General features: G+C 33.8%; 1 protein-coding gene across 2 annotated transcripts in view; it reads right to left on the bottom strand.

The window, feature by feature from the left end:
• Window positions 1-11,418: 11,418 nt before the first annotated feature.
• LOC143072974 (uncharacterized) overlaps window positions 11,419-20,697 on the bottom strand; it is a 46,896-nt gene continuing 37,617 nt past the window's right edge. For both annotated transcript variants that reach the window (XM_076248177.1, XM_076248167.1), the window contains one exon: window positions 11,419-11,612. In XM_076248177.1, coding sequence (XP_076104292.1) covers window positions 11,521-11,612 — 92 coding nt within the window. In that variant the 3' untranslated portion in view covers window positions 11,419-11,520. The remainder of the gene's footprint in view (window positions 11,613-20,697) is intronic.

Here is a 20,697-nt window from a genome sequence, read left to right as displayed (position 1 = left end):
ATTACTGTATGATATATACTAGCTCGTCACATGTACTCATCCGTTTAAAAGTTTGTTATGAATGTTTAAATTTATTGATCATTGCATGCTTTTATTTTAAAGAGCTGGGGTTAAATTGGTATTGGTATACATGTAAAACAATTCAATAGAACGTAACATGTAGTACAATGATGAACAATTGGCGCATATAAGACAACGCTTTTTAAGGTTGATGATTTGACGGATTGGAAGAAAAATATTTCGGTAATCCAAGAATTTCCTCTACTTAATCTTCAATCATTTTTTAATGGGTGTAATATTTTCTGGATGCAACAATATGTTTTAAACTCTAACAAAACATGATCAAGGTTTCAGTGGCGTAGCAGACTAAGGGTAGCATTGTAAGCAAATCATTTTACAAAACACTTTTTTTAATAAAATGTTTAATAATAGTTCAGCTTATGCGCTGACATCTACCTTTCCAGACCCCTTGCTTACATTTGCTTATGGTTTGAAAAAAAATATTTTGATGTGAAATTAACAATTTTATCACTTCCCTTTTACAACAACAAAAAAGGGGAGGGTAGATTTGTTCCCCAGGAATCCATATACAAACTAGGGTATTTTTTAAAAGTCCTACAATCTTTACTAAAACAAAATTAGTACAGTAAGTATATTCTCAACATCTTAACGTACTTAGCAATATTTTTGAAACCGCATTATCTCATTGAATATATAAGGAAATATAAAAAAATAATTTGATACGAGTAAGGTATCATAAATACCTTATATGCATGATCATATATAAATTTCGAATTCCATGGGGTGTAGCAGTGGGGACTTCTGACTGCCGTAACAGTGATTCCATAAACAATCAACTTTGAGGTCCATGTCCACACCCATCCCCTTTTATGAAAGAAATCCACCTCTGGGTAGGTCTTAAAACTTTCTGATTTTGTTCCTGTAAGTGAAAAAAATGTAGGATAATGCCCTCCATCTTTAAAATAAAACTAAACGAAAATTCAAATTCAAAAAAAAAATAATAATAAAAAAACAACAACTCACACACATGATATAAAAAATGTGGCTTTGCATGCCCTCTCTTCATTCATAAATTCTGTTTTAACCTACGGTTACAAGTGATAACCCAAGCAGTGTATTTTAAAAAGTTATAAAACGTTCACGTACAGAGTAAACAAAAGAAAAATAGAACCATGAATTACATGAGTATAAAAACAGTACTTTTCGGTATACACACGAGATATGGGATATAACTACCCACTGTTATATATCACTTGATTTGTTGATTATACGTGATTTGAAGAAAATTACAATGATCGTTAAAATATTTAGCAATAAATAAACGAATAATTAGTATTTTATTACTGATATAGTTATTAATCAATTTAATTGTAGATAACCTATCAATGTTCTGCAAAAAACGCATACTTTCGATTGATTTTTAACTATTTTTGAAAATGTAAGGAAGCTCTATAGGTACCTTAGAATTAAGTGTTATCTTAGGCGTTTCCTTAGTATAAGGAGTTTTGTGCATACATGTACCACGTAAGTTTTGTGGGCGTAAAGTCATAAGAAACCTCAAATTAAAAAAAAATAATATGCATATGTTTTTTATTTAAGAATTGAATGCTTCTTTTTGTAACTTCACTGGGGTGTAAAAGCGTTGGCCGAAGTACATTTTGTATGAAGCGCGGAAGGCTTCATACTAAAAATGTGCGCACGGTCAACGCTTTTACAACCCTATGAAGTTACAAAAAGAAGCATTCAATACTTATAATTACATTTTTTTAGCAATGATCATGAAAACACGAATTTTATTATTGTTTTATTTAATTCACCTGTGCACTTTATTGTGGGACCACGTGTTATCATGAATGAAAATTTTTATTGAGCAATGCAATTTCTTACGGAATATCACGTGATGTGCAGTTAGCCAATCAGAATAAAGTATCATACTGAAACATACATCTAATGTAATTATAACTAAATGGATAGTTTGCATTATACAACTTATGTACATATACTTTTTTTCTGAGGAAAGTTCTTTAATTTGTCCACATTTAGAAGTTTACTTATTTTTAATTGTTTGCTTCCAGGAAGCAATTCGCCGATATATTTTCCGTATGCATAGTGACCTGAGCGTAGCCCTCCTCGTAAAAATCCGGTGATCGCAATACGCATGAATCTGTCATTAAAATAAACAATTATCTGATTGTACATGTTAAACACGTGCTCAATACCCATGCTTTTTGTTATTTGTTTACTATAAGGTGACAATCGGTAAACTTCGGCTTCAAAACACGACATTTAATGATCAGCCATATTTGTTAAATCAGACAGACAGAGATAAAAAAAAATATATATATTGACAAACCATTTTAAAACACTTCAAATCAAATAAATCACATTTATTTCATTATGTTATATGACCAAATATATTTACTTTATGGTAAAATTTAAGTTACGATTAGAATTATGATATCGGCGGATCCAGGTGTCAGAGGGCCTAATAGGCGCACGCCCCTATAAAAACCCCAATAACTATCGTAATCTGCTAAGAAACGACACCAAAAGTTCAATGTAGGATAACAAACTACCTTTACCCCTGATCCCCCTAAAACAGTAAAATGTTTTACCATGATTATGCACTGACCATTCCTCCTTCATGATTTGAATATTTATAATGGTGTTTTTTTAGGGGGGTTACAATTTTTTATTCGTATTTTATACAGAAGGGAAGTGAAAAAAAACCCAGTCTGTTCTTAGTACTGAAATAAAAGGGAGAGTTTCAACATAACAGTGATTTAGAAAACGAGCCACCCACTCATTTATTTCAAACAACAGCCTAAGGTTATATCCTCAAGCTCAATTGCCTACTTTTTCCGGGTATTTTTCCCATATAGCAATATAACTTCAGAAAAGCCCTCTGATATTTATTCTGTAAATACAATGATAGTTACAAATAGTATAAATATACTATTTAAAAAATGTATTCAAAGATTATAAGAATCGAAAATATTTACCTTAAAACTAAGAAATAGAAAAGACAATCCTATAAATATATAGCTAATGGTGCAAACCATTCACATGTTCAAACGACTGAATACAGGAATACGGGTATGAATGATTTTATTACGGTATCTATAAAGCATGCAGGTAAAAAGGTGTGTTTGATTTGTTGATTTGACGGTCGCAAATTTCTGTTTTACACTCTCTATTTAATTAAACTGCAGTTGTAACAATATAATTGAGTGAATATTCCGCAACATTATTATTTATATATGACATTGCTGTTATGTTTGTTAAGTATTATTTTCTTTAAAGTATTAAAAAATATCACTAAATAAAATCGGGTGTTGCTTCCGAATTCCTATGAAATATTTGTTATTTCAAAGCAAAATCCCCCAAAATGTACTGGAAAACAAATTAACTTGGTCACTATGACAACAGTGACCTATCAATACCTTAGAAGACATTTTTTTTTACTTTTAACCTTATTATATGGTCAGACTAAGTTGCAGGAAAATCGATGACTGCTTGCCGACCACCTTTTTGAAATGTTTGGTGGTTACAGATAATTGTTCTTAATTATTGCATTTGAGGAGTGTTCTATCAAATTAAAATAATTTAAAAAAATAAATCAAGCTAATGTATACTTTTTTCAAGATCATGAAACACGTTGAGAATGAAACTTTTTACTAAATCTTAAAAATACTAACAAATGAATAACTTGGGCACCCTATTTAATGTCAGTCAAAAATGTGTTCACATGATGCCAATAAAGGCAATGACTTTACCCTTTTGGAATCCTATATGTTTTCTGTACAAAGCTTAATGTACCAATTTCTCCATGGTGTTATGTTTAACACTTTGTAACTCTATGGGTTTTCCGTACAAAGTTTTATGAACCAATTCCTCCTTGGTGTTATATTCAACCCTTTGGAACGCTATGGGTTTTACGTACAAAGTTTTATGAACCAATACCTCTTTGGTGTTATGTTTAACCCTTTGGAACCCTATGGGTTTTTCGTACAAAATTTTATGAACCAATACCTCCTTGGTACTATAACCCTTTAGAACACTATGGATTTTCCGTACAAAGTTTTATTAACAAATACCTCCTTGGCGTAATGTTTAACCCTTTGGAACCCTATGGGTTTTCCGTACTATAAGTTGTATGGTTCGCTACTGACCCCATACGGATCCATTGTAGGGTTAGTAAAATTCATAGGGGGTGAGGCCGGAGGTCGAATCCCTAATGATTTTATTCACCCTCTATGGTCCGTAGGAGGTCAGTAGTTAACCGTATAACGAATTTATCGCACGCTGGACTTTTTCTGCTGCGTTTTGTTGAAAAATAAACAATGAAACACAACAACATCGATATATGACGTCACCATTAACGCGTCATGAACCCCCTATGAAATCTACTAACCCCATACGGTCTCATAGGGGATCACCACGTGACGGCGTTAAACCAATCACAACGTGATATTTTACCCGCGGTGCGATAAAAAGCTTTATGTACCAATTCCTACTTGGTGTTATGTTTAACCCTTTGGAACGCTATGGGTTTTCCGTACAAAGTTTTATGAACCGATTCCTCCTTGGTGTTATGTTTACCCTTTGGAACGCTATGGGTTTTCCGTACAAAGTTTTATGAACCAATACCTCTTTGGTGTTATGTTTAACCCTTTGGAAACCTATGGATATTCCGTACACAGTTTTATGAACCAATACCTCATTGGAGCTATGTTTAACCCTTTAGAACCCTATGGTTTTTCCGTACAAAGATCAATGAACCAATACCTCCTTGGTGCCAAGTTTAATCCTTTAGAACCCTATGTTTTTTCCGTACAAAGATCAATGAACCAATACCTCCTTGATGTTATGTTTACCCCTTTGGTACCCTATGGTTTTCCCGTACAAAGTTTTATGAACCAATACCTCTTTGGTGTTATGTTTAACCCTTTGGCACCCTATGTGTTTTCCATACAAAGTTTAATGAACCAATACCTCCTTGGTGTTATGTGTAACCTTTTGGAACACTATGGATTTTCCGTACAAATTTTTATGAACCAATACCTCCTTGGTGTTATGTTTTACCCTTTGGAACCCTATGGGTTTTCCGTACAAAGTTTAATGAACCAATACCTCCTTGGTGATATGTTTAACCCTTTAGAACACTATGGATTTTTCGTACGGAGTTTTATGAACCATACCTCTCTGGTGTAATGTTTGACCCTTTGGAACCCTATGGGTTTTTCGTACAAAGCTTGATGTACCAATTTCTCCTTGGTGTTATGTTTAACCCTTTGGAACGCTATGGGTTTTCCGTACAAAGTTTTTTGAACCAATTCCTCCTTGGTGAAATGTCTTACCTTTTGGCACGCTATGGGTTTTCCGTAAAAAGTTTTATGAACCAATACCTCCTTGGCGCTATGTTTAACCCTTTAGAACACCATTGGTTTTCCGTACAAAGTTTAATGAACCAATACCTCCTTGGTGCCAAGTTTAATCCTTTAGAACCCTATGTTTTTTCCGTAAGAAGTTTTATGAACCAATACCTCCTTGGTGTTATGTTTAACCCTTTCGAACCCTATGGAATTTCCGTACGAAGTTTTATGAACCAATACCTCCTTGGTACTATGTTAAACCCTTTTGAACCCTATGGGTTTTCCGTACAAAGCTTTATGTACCAATTCCTCTTTGGCGCTATGTTTAACCCTTTAGAACACCATTGGTTTTCCGTACAAAGTTTAATGAACCAATACCTCCTTGGTGCCAAGTTTAATCCTTTAGAACCCTATGTTTTTTCCGTAAGAAGTTTTATGAACCAATACCTCTTTGGTGTTATGTTTAACTCTTTGGTACCCTATGGTTTTCCATACAAAGTTTAATAAACCAATACCTCCTTGGTGTTATGTTTAACCCTTTGGAACCCTATGGAATTTCCGTACGAAGTTTTATGAACCAATACCTCTTTGGTGTTATGTTTAACTCTTTGGTACCCTATGGTTTTCCATACAAAGTTTAATAAACCAATACCTCCTTGGTGTTATGTTTAACCCTTTGGAACCCTATGGAATTTCCGTACGAAGTTTTATGAACCAATACCTCTTTGGTGTTATGTTTAACTCTTTGGTACCCTATGGTTTTCCATACAAAGTTTAATAAACCAATACCTCCTTGGTGTTATGTTTAACCCTTTCGAACCCTATGGAATTTCCGTACGAAGTTTTATGAACCAATACCTCCTTGGTACTATGTTAAACCCTTTTGAACCCTATGGGTTTTCCGTACAAAGCTTTATGTACCAATTCCTCTTTGGTGTTATGTTTAACCCTTTGGAAACCTATGGATATTCCGTACAAAGTTTTATGAACCAATACCTCTTTGGTGTTATGTTTAACCCTTTGGAACCCTATGGGTTTTTCGTACAAAGTTTTATGAACAAATACCTCCTTGGTGCTATGTTTAACCCCTTAGAACCCTATGGTTTTTCCGTACAAAGTTTTATGAACCAATACCTCCTTGGTGTTATGTTTACCCCTTTGGTACCCTATGGTTTTCCATACAAATTTTTATGAACCAATACCTCCTTGGTGTTATGTTTTACCCTTTGGAACCCTATGGGTTTTCCGTACAAAGTTTAATGAACCAATACCTCCTTGGTGATATGTTTAACCCTTTAGAACACTATGGATTTTTCGTACGGAGTTTTATGAACTATACCTCTCTGGTGTTATGTTTGACCCTTTGGAACCCTATGGGTTTTTCGTACAAAGCTTGATGTACCAATTTCTCCTTGGTGTTATGTTTAACCCTTTGGAACGCTATGGGTTTTCTGTACAAAGTTTTTTGAACCAATTCCTCCTTGGTGAAATGTCTTACCTTTTGGAACGCTATGGGTTTTCCGTAAAAAGTTTTATGAACCAATACCTCCTTGGCGCTATGTTTAACCCTTTAGAACACCATTGGTTTTCCGTACAAAGTTTAATGAACCAATACCTCCTTGGTGCCAAGTTTAATCCTTTAGAACCCTATGTTTTTTCCGTAAGAAGTTTTATGAACCAATACCTCTTTGGTGTTATGTTTAACTCTTTGGTACCCTATGGTTTTCCATACAAAGTTTAATTAACCAATACCTCCTTGGTGTTATGTTTAACCCTTTCGAACCCTATGGAATTTCCGTACGAAGTTTTATGAACCAATACCTCTTTGGTACTATGTCAAACCCTTTTGAACCCTATGGGTTTTCCGTACAAAGCTTTATGTACCAATTCCTCTTTGGTGTTATGTTTAACCCTTTGGAAACCTATGGATATTCCGTACAAAGTTTTATGAACCAATACCTCTTTGGTGTTATGTTTAACCCTTTGGAACCCTATGGGTTTTTCGTACAAAGTTTTATGAACCAATACCTCCTTGGTGCTATGTTTAACCCTTTAGAACCCTATGGTTTTTCCGTACAAAGTTTTATGAACCAATACCTCCTTGGTGTTATGTTTACCCCTTTGGTACCCTATGGTTTTCCATACAAAGTTTTATAAACCATACCTCTTTTGTGTTTTGTTTAACCCTTTGGAACTTTAAGTGTTTTCCATACAAAGTTTAATGAACCAATACCTCCTTGGTGTATTGTTAAACCCTTTGGAACCCTATGGTTTTCCCGTACACAGTTTTATGAACCAATACCTGTTTGGTGTTATGTTTAACCCTTTGTCACCCTATGTGTTTTCCATACAAAGTTTAATGAACCAATACCTCCTTGGTGTTATGTGTAACCTTTTGGAACACTATGGATTTTCCGTACAAATTTTTATGAACCAATACCTTCTTGGTGTTATGTTTTACCCTTTGGAACCCTATGGGTTTTCCGTACAAAGTTTAATGAACCAATACCTCCTTGGTGCTATGTTTAACCCTTTAGAACACTATGGATTTTTCGTACGGAGTTTTATGAACCATAACTCTCTGGTGTTATGTTTGACCCTTTGGAACCCTATGGGTTTTTCGTACAAAGCTTGATGTACCAATTTCTCCTTGGTGTTATGTTTAACCCTTTGGAACGCTATGGGTTTTCCGTACAAAGTTTTTTGAACCAATTCCTCCTTGGTGAAATGTCTTACCCTTTGGAACGCTATGGGTTTTCCGTAAAAAGTTTTATGAACCAATACCTCCTTGGCGCTATGTTTAACCCTTTAGAACACTATTGGCTTTCCGTACAAAGTTTAATGAACCAATACCTCCTTGGTGCCAAGTTTAATCCTTTAGAACCCTATGTTTTTTCCGTAAGAAGTTTTATGAACCAATACCTCTTTGGTGTTATGTTTAACTCTTTGGTACCCTATGGTTTTCCATACAAAGTTTAATAAACCAATACCTCCTTGGTGTTATGTTTAACCCTTTGGAACCCTATGGAATTTCCGTACGAAGTTTTATGAACCAATACCTCCTTGGTACTATGTTAAACCCTTTGGAACCCTATGGTTTTTCCGTACAAAGTTTTATGAACCAATACCTCCTTGGTGTTATGTTTACCCCTTTGGTACCTTATGGTTTTCCATACAAAGTTTTATAAACCAATACCTCTTTTGTGTTTTGTTTAACCCTTTGGAACCTTAAGTGTTTTCCATACAAAGTTTAATGAACCAATACCTCCTTGGTGTATTGTTAAACCCTTTGGAACCCTATGGTTTTCCCGTACAAAGTTTTATGAACCAATACCTCTTTGGTGTTATGTTTTACCCTTTGGAACCCTATGGGTTTTCTGTACAAAGTTTATGAACCAATAACTCCTTGGTGTTATCTTTAACCCTTTGGAACCCTATGGGTTTTCCGTACAAAGTTTTATTAACCAATACCTCTTTTGTGTTATGTCTTACCCTTTTAAACCCAATGGGTTTTCCACACAAAGATTTCCGAACCAATACGTCCTCGGTGTTATGTTTAACCCTTTTGAACACTATGAGTTTTCCGTACAAAGCTTTATGAACCAATATTGCTTCGTTTCATGTTTAACTCTTTGGAATACTATGGGTTTTTCATACAAAGGTTTATGAACCAATACCTCCTTTGTGTTATGTTTAACCCTTGTGAACCCTAAGGGTTTTCCGTATAAAGCTTTTTGAACCAATACCTGCTTGGTGTTATGTTTACCCCTCTGGAACCGAATGACTTTTCCGTACAATTTTTATGAACCAATACCTCCTTGATGTTATGTTTAACCCTTTGGAACCCTATGGGTTTTCCATACAAAGCTTTATGAACCAATAACTCTGTGGTGTAATGTTACCATTTGGAATCCTATGGCTTTTCCGTACCATATTTTATGAACCAATACCTCTTTAGTGTTATGTTTAACCCTTTGGAACCCTATAGGGTTTTCGTACAAAGTTTTATACAAAACCAATACCTCTTTGGTGTTATGTTAAAAGTGTCCCTTGGTTATCAACAGCTTGGTCCCCTTTGTAAATGTACAGTAGGCCTTTATACTGGTACCATGCAATAAGACGGTTACTGCACTACATTATCACAGACATAGAAATGTTAATCTTGAGATAAAGTTAACTTTTTGTATAAAGCATTTTATTTCAGACGGAAGAAGACCCAGATACTTCATATCTGTTTAACAGATGCCTCATATTCTGAAAATTCTGGAATATGTCTGTTGCACTTGATCTCATTTTACTGTTTCAGATATTGCTAAAACGTTTGTTGTGTGATTTTTCACTAATTAGTAAAAGAGAGACGAAAGATACCGGAGGGATATCCAAATTAAACGGACAACGCAATCAATGGCTAACATCAAAACAGACAAACATACAAACACAATGGCTAACATTTAAACAGACAAACACACAAACACAATGGCTAACATCAAAACAGACAAACATACAAACACAATGGCTAACATCAAAACAGACAAACATACAAACGCAATGGCTAACATCAAAACAGACAAACATACAAACCCAATGGCTAACATCAAAACAGACAAACACACAAACGCAATGGCTAACATCAAAACAGACAAACATACAAACACAATGGCTAACATCAAAACAGACAAACACACAAACGCAATGGCTAACATCAAAACAGACAAACACACAAACGCAATGGCTAACATCAAAACAGACAAACATACAAACACAATGGCTAACATCAAAACAGACAAACACACAAACACAATGGCTAACATCAAAACAGACAAACACACAAACGCAATGGCTAACATCAAAACACACAAACACCATTACACAAAACACAACATAGAAAACCAAATACTGAGCAACAAGAACCTAAATCAAATGTTTTGTTGTAAGAAATATATATAAAGTAGTAAAATAAACATTCAGTAATATCTGAGAACACGGGTTATTTCTTCAAATACGTCATTCATCTATATGATGAATTTTACGCATGTACACCGAGGAAGGCTCTTGGCATAGTGCAGTAACTTGACAAAGTGCAGGCTTTTATCACAGTGCAGACTCTTGAAACAATGCAAGCTCTTGACACAGTGCAGGCTCTTAATTCAGTGCAGACTCTTGAAACAATGCAAGCTCTTGACACAGTGCAGGCTCTTAATTCAGTGCAGACTATTGAAACAATGCAAGCTCTTGACACAGTGCAGGCTCTTAATTCAGTGCAGACTCTTGACATGACACAATGCAAGCGCTTGACACAGTGTAGACTCTTATCTCAATAACTGGTTCTTGACACAGTTTAGGCTCTTATCGCAAAAACTGGTTCTTGACACAGTGTTGGCTCTTGTCGCAATAACTGGTTCTTGACACAGTGTAGGCTCTTATCTCAATAACTGGTTCTTGACACAGTGTAGGCTCTTATCTCAATAACTGGTTCTTGACACAGTGTAGGCTCTTATCTCAATGACTGGTACTTGACTCAGTGTAGGCTCTTATCTCAATAACTGGTACTTGACTCAGTGTAGGCTCTTATCTCAATAACTGGTTCTTGACACAGTGTAGGCTCTTATCTCAATGACTGGTACTTGACTCAGTGTAGGCTCTTATCTCAATAACTGGTTCTTGACACAGTGTAGGCTCTTATCTCAATGACTGGTACTTGACTCAGTGTAGGCTCTTATCTCAATAACTGGTACTTGACTCAGTGTAGGCTCTTATCTCAATAACTGGTTCTTGACACAGTGTAGGCTCTTATCTCAATGACTGGTACTTGACTCAGTGTAGGCTCTTATCTCAATAACTGGTTCTTGACACAGTGTAGGCTCTTATCTCAATGACTGGTACTTGACTCAGTGTAGGCTCCTATCACAATAACTGGCTCTTGACACAGTGCAGACTCTAATGCATATGATTTCTTTTTGACACATTCCTGTTTCTATTTTCTAATCTATAGTTTCCTTATTCTTTATTTCAATGAAAACAATAACAAAAACATGTTTTATTATGAAATAAAATGAGTATTTTATAAATAACATATAATATTGCATAGAAACATAAGTACACTTAACAAGAACACGGACATTTATCATACAACATGTACAATGCGTTGACTTGATGAGGAGCACTTGTTATTACATTGAACCTTAAGTGGTTCCATCTCCACTATAAACGTTGATTCTGAAAAGAGAAAAATTCAAAACACATGAAAAGTGATTAAAAATCTGTGTTTTTTTTCAATATTTTGTCTAGTTGATTGATTGGCTGGTGTTTAAAGGCAAACAATATAGTTACAGGAGAGGTAAACACGTTGCTGACGTAAAATATTATTTTTCGCGACGTTAAACTGTGACATATCGGGGAAAATATACCTTTTCGAGTGAGCTTGAAAACGAGTACATGAACCCACTTTTTAAAATGACTCTTGGCTTGCTATTTGAAAGAACATTGATTAATTTTGCGGGACAAGGTGATGCAGAGATTGATCACCAAATAAATTACAAATATGAAAAGATTGTCAAACATTTATGGAGTCCCTTAAGTGCTATGTAAATTAAAATAGATATTTTCTTTTGCCAGAGATTTGATGTGATGCAGACCAGTTTGCAAATCGTGCCGAATCTATACTCTTGCACAATTTAAATAAATGCTTCGCCGATCGCAGCCTGATACGACCGCAGAGGTAAAACAATGAACTGTTTGTGTATTTTGGACACACTATTGAAGTTTGATACTGTTTGAATGGATTGTAATCAAGTTTTTGACATACTATAGGTTTCTGACACATAATGAATTTGGCGAAAGATCTTGAAAATTTGAAATGGGCAAAATCCCGCTAACATGTTTAACCTCGACAAATTATGTATGTATGTGCCTGTCCCAAGTCAGGAGCCTATAATTCAGTGGTTGTCGTTTGTTAATGTGTTACATATTTGTATTTCGTTCTTTTTTGTACATAAATGAGGCTGTTAGTTATCTGTTTTGAATTGTTTTACAATGTCATTTCAGGGCCTTTTATAGCTGACTATGCAGTATGGGGTTTGCTCATTGTTGAAGGTCGTACATTGACCTATATTTGTTAATTTCTGTGTCATTTGGGTCTCTTGTGGAGAGCTGTCTCATTGGCTTTCATACCACATCTTCTTTTTTTACTTTTATAACAACTATTTTGTTTAATTTTCAATTAAAATTTTCGCTATTGCAAAATACTTTGCGATCAGATATTTTTTTGCTTATTGTACAATATTGTGGAATTGAACAGTTCTTGCTAATGCGACAACTTGTGCAATGGAAGATTTTCTGTTATTTGGCAATATTACTATGACGCAGTTATGTGCAATTGAAGATTTATTGCTATTGTGCAATACTGTAAAATTGAAGATTTTTATTGCTATTGCGCAAAACTCCAATTGAAGATTTCTTGCTATTGCGCAATACTTTGTAATTGAATTATTTCTCAATATTGCGCAATACTATGCAATTGAAGATTTCTGATTGTTGCGCAAAACTTAATACTTTTATATATACAAATCAGAAATGATCAATGGGAAAAAACAAAAAAATATATGATACCCCCCCCCCCCCCCTTTTAAAAATGTTTGAACTCTTTTTGGAGTTATTACCCCCAAACTTTCCATTTATAGTATGGTACCTCGTGCTAGAATAACCAATCCAATAACTTAAATAAAAGTAATTGTCAGGAAACTGCAAAAAAATTCTTATTCGCCCTTTTTGGTATTCACTTTAATTTCTATTTGATATGACAACCCTACAATAAAGTCAATTGAGTATTTTTGTTGACAATCTTATCGGACAAAGAGGGAGGTATGATACAAGCCATTACTTGAACCGTGAAATTGCAGAAAAACAAAAAAGTAAAATTATTCAATTCTATCAAAAGTATAATAACTTTATTGATAAATCAACAGGTTATTAGACATTGAATGATTTTAGACCAAGTTTGGTTTTATTAGGCCCAGTTGTTTTGCAGGAGCTATTTTTTGTAAAAAAACTACAAAATTAACTAAAAATGTTGAAGAACTTTCTGCAAAGGCCAATAACTCTTTATGGTTTGATCATGCTGACTTATTTGTAGATACTACCTTGCTTCATATTTTGCCGTTTTTGGTTTTTATTTATCAATAATAATCAGTCAGGGGCATTACTTAAACAAGTATTTTTAAAATTACCTATATACTAGTAAGTTATGTTGAAAACGAGGCTATTTTAAAAATTACTTATATAAGTAACTTTTCTAAATATTATTTTTATTGGTGACCAATTATACAAATTTTACTAGTTTAAACAAATTTTTACAGTCATCTGGTTATTTTCCCCATGAAATATAAAATCTAATCCTTCTGAAACACTAATATTGCTTTTCTGACGCACTTATCTTTGATATCGACACTTCTTGGTCAAATATTGGTCTCTTGGGACTATTAAAATATCGTTTTCCTTTAAAATCTTGAAGGTAGACAGATATAAATAGATAGAAACTTATGAATTAATTAAAACTTGCAGTTATTTATAAGTTGTAATCCAAAACAATTGCATATGTTCCTTAAATAAGTGTTATTACTAATTCTTTCAAAGATGTACAAAATAACTTATTCAAGTAACATTTTTGTCATTATTTTTAAATTAAACTCCTTTATGTCTATTCTCCTCTCAAATCTTACAAATTCTTAAATTTATGATATAAAATGATGTAAAAATTCATGAAAACTACATTTAATTCCTGCTTCTATTGAAATTTAAATTACCTATATAAGTAACAAATTACCTATATAAGTAACTAAACTAGAGGCTCTAAAGAGCCTGTGTCGCTCACCTTGGTCTATGTGAATATTAAACAAAGGAAGCAGATGGATTTATGACAAAATTGTGTTTTGGTGATGGTGATGTGTTTGTACATCTTACTTTACTAAACAGTCTTGCTGCTTACAATTATCTCCATCTATAATGAACTTGGCCCAGTAGTTTCAGTGGAAAATGTTAATAAAAATTTACAAATTTTATGAAAATTGTTAAAAATTGACTATAAAGGACAATAACTCCTTAGGGGTCAATTGACCATTTCGGTCATGTTGACTTATTTGTAAATCTTACTTTGCTGAACATTATTGCTGTTTACAGTTTATCTCTATCTATAATAATATTCAAGATAATAACCGCAGAGGTTGAACCCTGAACGGTTGGGGCAAGTATGGACACAACATTCAAGCTGGATTCAGCTCTAAATTTGGATTGTGATTAAATAGTTGACACAGCATAGGTTTCGGACACAGAATGAATGTGGTCTAATGAACTTAAAACTCAAACTTAAAAACTTTTTTTTTTGCCTTTGAGCAATTCACTATGCTGTTGAATATTAATCCTCTCAAAAAAATGTTTGAAGAAATTTTCTTTTTATTTATGAAATCTGAAATGAGAAAAATATACCACCCCCATTTTTTTTTCACATTCCCCTTTCCCTTTTTCCAAAACTGATCTCAATTCAAATTTCTAATGGAGTTTGCAACAATAACTACTCATTTAAATACATCATAAAATATTAAAATGTAACAAAAGGTGCTTGTTATCACTGAATGGTAAAAATTGTTTTAATTTATCAGTTGGTAGTAAATGTGAATATACATTGTATATTGTATAAAACAATGATTTAAGAAGTTGATTCAACTACTATTCTGGACAAAGAAAGATAACTCCAATCAATTGAAAATTTCTATATTTGTCTATTGCGCAATACTGTGCAATTGAAAATATTTGCTATTGCACAATACTGTGCAATTGAAGCTTTCTTGCTATTGCGCAATACTGTGCAATTGAAAATTTCTTGCTATTGCACAATACTGTGCAATTAAAGATTTCTTGCTATTGCTGAATACTGTGCAATTGAAAATTTCTTGCTATTTCACAATACTTTATGTAATAATTTTGGATCCTGATTTGAACCAACTTGAAAACTGGGCTCATAATCAAAAATCTAAGTACATGTTTAGATTCAGCATATCAAAAAAGCCCAAGAATTCAATTTTTGTTAAAATCAAACTTAGTTTAATTTTGGACCATTTGGACTTTAATGTAGACCAATTTGAAAACGGGACTAAACATTAAGAATCTACATACACAGTTAGATTTGGCATATCAAAGAACCCCAATTATTCAATTTTTGATGAAATCAAACAAAGTTTAATTTTGGACCCCGATTTGGACCAACTTGAAAACTGGGCCCATAATCAAAAATCTAAGTACATTTTTTGATTCAGCATATCAAAGAACCCCAAGGATTCAATTTTTGTTAAAATCAAACTAAGTTTAATTTTGGACCCTTTGGACCTTAATGTAGACCAATTTGAAAACAGGACCAAAAATTAAGAATCTACATACACAGTTAAATTCGGCATATCAAAGAACCCCAATTGTTCAATTTTTGATGAAATCAAACAAAGTTCAATTTTGGACCCTTTGGGCCCCTTATTCCTAAACTGTTGGGACCAAAACTCCCAAAATCAAACAAAACCTTCCTTAAGTGGTCATAAACCTTGTGTTTAAATTTCATAGATTTCTATTTACTTATACAAAAGTTATGGTGCGAAAACCAAGAATAATGCTTACTTGGGCCCCTTTTTGGCCCCTAATTCCTAAACTGTTCACACCTCAACTCCCAAAATCAATTCCAACCTTCCTTTTGTGGTCATAAACCTTGTGCGTAAGTTTCATTGATTTCTATTTACTTATACTAAAGTTATTGTGCGAAAATCAAGAATAATGCTTATTTGGGCCCTTTTTTGGCCCCTAATTCCTAAACTGTTGAAACCAAAACTCCCAAAATCAATCCCAACCTTCCTTTTGTGGTCATAAACCTTGTGTTAAAATTTCATAGATTTCTATTCACTTTTACTAAAGTTAGAGTGCGAAAACTAAAAGTATTCGGACGACGACGACGACGCAGACGACGACGCCAACATCATACCAATATAATTTTTAATTTTTGCAGTCGTATAAAAACAGCAAAATTTCCTTAAACTACCGATTCAGGGGCAGCAACCCAACAACAGGTTGTCTGATTCATCTGAAAATTTCAGGGCAGATAGATCTTGACCTGATAAACAATTTTACCCCAAGTCAGATTTCCTCTAAATGCCTTGGTTTTTGAGTTATAAGCCAAAAACTGTATTTTACCCCTTCGGGCCAGGTGAGCTAAAAAATATATTTGTTTAAGGGCATACGATACAGTTACAGGGAAGGTAATGACGTTGCTAACGTAAAATGTTATTTTTGCGACGTCAAACTATGACATATCGGGAAAAGATGCATTTTTCGACTGATTTTTATCATTCAAACTGATTTAATTTGAAAACGAGTGCATGGACCCCTATTTTTTAAAACAGCAATTTGTTTCATTTTGCAAGGAGATTATGTGACCCAAATTTTATAAAACTGTAAATAGCGCATTTTTTTTAATTTTGATTAACATGCAGCAAAAAATGACGTTTTTTCCTCTATTCATGAACATTTGATAAATATAGAGTTATTTCGGAATAAAAATTGCATAATTTTCAATGATACTTATAAAATACAGAAATTACCGATTATTTAACAAAAAACAATTTGTGTTTATCTTTTAAAGCAAAAAAGTTACGTCGTTCTTTCGAGAAAGAAAATACGGACACAAATCTAAATTTTGAGCAAATATACGAAATTTCGACCTCATTTTACTCAAAAAGTAGTACATGAAGGTATATTTTTTATGACATATTTGATTTAATCAGGTAAAAAATAGCCTATATGCAAATTTTCATCAACTTGTAAATACAGGTTCAAAACTGTATCGTATGCCCTTAAGTAACGCCCATGACTGATAATGTTAGTAAATTGAGCGGCAGTAACTCAACAGTTTGTCTATGTAATTTGAAAGGCCATATCTCCTTGGTCAATTTTGGTCATGTTGACTTACTAAGTATTTTTAAATCTTACTTGTATAATGACTTTATTTTCGAATGCAGAGGGCCGAAAATATTTATGGTCACCCTCTCCTTTAGTATTGAAAAATCAAATAGTAGCGTTTTAGGGCATACGATACAGTTTTGATCCCATATTGAAATTTTGATGAAAATTTGCATATAAGGTATTTATTAATACCAGTCCTGATTAAATCAAATATGTTATAAATATGAGTAAAATGAGGTCAAAATTTCAGATATTTGCACAAAATTTGGATTTGTGGACTTAATTTTCCATTTAAAGAAATACATAACTTTATTTTATTTTAAAAGATAAACACAAGTTGTTTTTCATTAAATTATCTGTAATATTTCTCTTTTATAAACAAAATCTTTAAAATCATGCATTTTATTTTAAATAACTCATATTTATCAAGATTAATATTCAGGAATATAGAAAAAACGTATTTTTTGCTGTTTATTAATTAAATTTTAAAAATGCATTATTGACACTTTCTTGAAACTTGATACAAATTTAAATAATCTTCGTACATAAAAAAACCAAAAGTAATTTAAAACCAGATGCTCCGCAGGGTGCAGCTTTATACGACCGCAGAGGTTGAACCCTGATCAGTTGGGGCAAGTATGGACACAACATTCAAGCTGGATTCAGCTATAAATTTGGATTGTGATTAAATAGTTGACACAGCATAGGTTTCTGACACAGAATGAATGTGGTCTAATGAACTTAAAAAAAATGTTTGCCTTTGAGCAATTCACTATGCTGTTGAATATTAATGCTCTGAAAAAATGTTTGAAGAAATTTTCTTTTTATTTATGAAATCTGAAATGAGAAAAATTGAACCCCCCCCCCATTTTTTTTCTCATATTCCCCTTTCCCTTATTCCAAAACTGATCTCAATTCAAATTTCTAATGGGGTTTGCAACAATAACTACTCATTTAAATACATCATAAAATATTAAAATGTAAAAAAAGTGCTTGTAATCCCTGAATGGTAAAGATTGTTTTAATTTATTAGTTGGTAGTAAAAGTGAATATACATTGTATATTATATAAAACAATGATGAAGTTGATTCAATTACTATTCTGGACAAAGAAAGATAACTCAATTTTTCAAAGAATATTTCATAAAAACTGTGCATTTGAAAATTTTTTGCTATTACGCAATATTGTGCAATAACATATTTCTTGCTATTGCGCAATACAGTGCAATTGAAGATTTCTTGCTATTGCACAATACTGTGCAATTGAAGATTTCTTGCTATTGCGCAATATTGTGCAGTTGAAAATTTCTTGCTTTTGCACAAAACTTAATATAATAATGTTGGACCCTAAACTTGAAAACTGGGCCCATAATCAAAAATCTAAGTACATGTTAATGCCCGCGTCACACTGTCCCGATTTTTACGCCGATGGCAACACGATTATGGAAATTTTCAAAATCGGGACTGATCGTATCCAGATCGGGCAATTCGTAGTGCCATCTTTAACCATCTTTAACCATCGGCCACTTTTTCTAGCCTTCGGGGACAACTTCGGGAAGGGTTCTAAATTTTTTAACATGTTAAAAAATCCCCGAAGGTGCGTCCGATGTTGAGGGTTCGTATTGAGCTCGTATCACCATCCTCACCATCGTAATGTCACCGGGAATGCATCTTTGAACATCGTATTGCATTCGTGTTTCCATCGTTTCCATCGGGCAGCTTTGACATTACGATGTCTACACGAATGAATCGCGAAGCTACCCGAAGGTCTGACGATGGCAACACGACTTCGTGAAGACCTCGTAATCCCGTCGTGTTGCCATCGAATAAAAGTACGAAGGCGACAAGATGGAACTACGACGGCAATAAATCCAGCTAAATGTAAGTTAATTTTCGCGCTAAAATACATTTAAAGTGGCATGCGCGATATGCACTGGTCAGTGTAATACGACAGTTAAGAAAGACGTTCACAAAACATTGAGCTCATTTCATATGATTCTATGAGAACAAGAAAGGCGACAGCGTTGTTTCTATTAATTCAAATGGAACAAGAAGAGCAGCTATTACAGGCTCAGGATTTACTTTTACAAGTAAAATATTATTTTGTGTCAATTTTTCATATCAAGTAACATAATGAAAATCATAAACGCGCCTCGTACACAAACACTGCAGGTACACCTATATAGGGAAACCAACTTTTCTTCATTATTCTGATTTTTTATGTATCGTCTGAGTTGTTGTCACACGAATGTTTACTCCATAGCCATTTTGTTTTCTATATGTCATATTTTGCCGCATTTGTTGCTTTCCCCACATCCTTCCTTTTGTCTATATTATTATGATATTCTTCTGAAAAGAGCTCTTTATGAATAAAAAGGATCAACGAACCCATTACCTTACCTTTAAGATAGATCAGTAAACATGGGCATAATTATGGGTGATTATTCAGACTAGTGCACACATTTTACAGTTCAAACAAGGCAATGCGAGCGTGGCATCCCCTCGTATGTAACATATTGGGGACAAATATGGACACTATATATTTGTATATGACACATGCAGAAAATGGTAAATTGAATATGCATATTTGATACATAAACTAGTTTTTTAGAAATCGACCAAAACATTCAGTAACTAGAAATACCTTTAATATTGTCTTTAGAACCAGCAGGTAAAACAATGAGCAACCAATTGCCTGTGTATTATGCTATTTGAAGGAGAAAAAATAAGTCCATCTGCATGACCTTGACCTTCGGCCTTCAACGTAAAAAACGTCAGATTATTACAAGGAGGAACAATATACCAAATGTGGTTAAAATCTTTTGAAGCATAGTGGTTTTAGAGTGTCCACAAGGGTGATATTGCCTTGTATTACAACTGCCACTGTGACCTTGACCTTTGAATTTTAAAGTCAATAGTGCTTAAGATATTCTTAACGAGTAACACCATACCAAGTTTTGAGCATTTTGGTTATCTACACGCAACTTACATGTAGTAGGCGAGGGGATAATAAACTAACTTTTATAAGAATTAGACAAAAAGATCGATTTCCCGCCATGTATGGCAGACTTGTACAGATGGCATTATATGCAGAGACTCAGAGTCAAGTTTTATCCTTCAAGCCAACGGTCTTCCGTCTTATGATTAAACCAGAAATGAAATGTACAATATAATATATATCCAATATTGATCAAACAATTTAAAACGCGTGATGCCTTCGGCATATAATTTAAATACATTGTAAGCTGTACACGACGTCTTTTAGACATCGTATGGCCATCGCGCCATCATCGTAATCCATCGTGTGGCCT

The sequence above is a fragment of the Mytilus galloprovincialis genome, chromosome 1, assembly GCF_965363235.1.
Source record: "Mytilus galloprovincialis chromosome 1, xbMytGall1.hap1.1, whole genome shotgun sequence".
NCBI classification, from domain to species: Eukaryota; Metazoa; Mollusca; class Bivalvia; order Mytilida; family Mytilidae; genus Mytilus; species Mytilus galloprovincialis.
The sequence above is the reverse complement of the archived record's forward strand: the minus strand, read 5'-3'. Positions and strand labels throughout refer to the sequence as shown.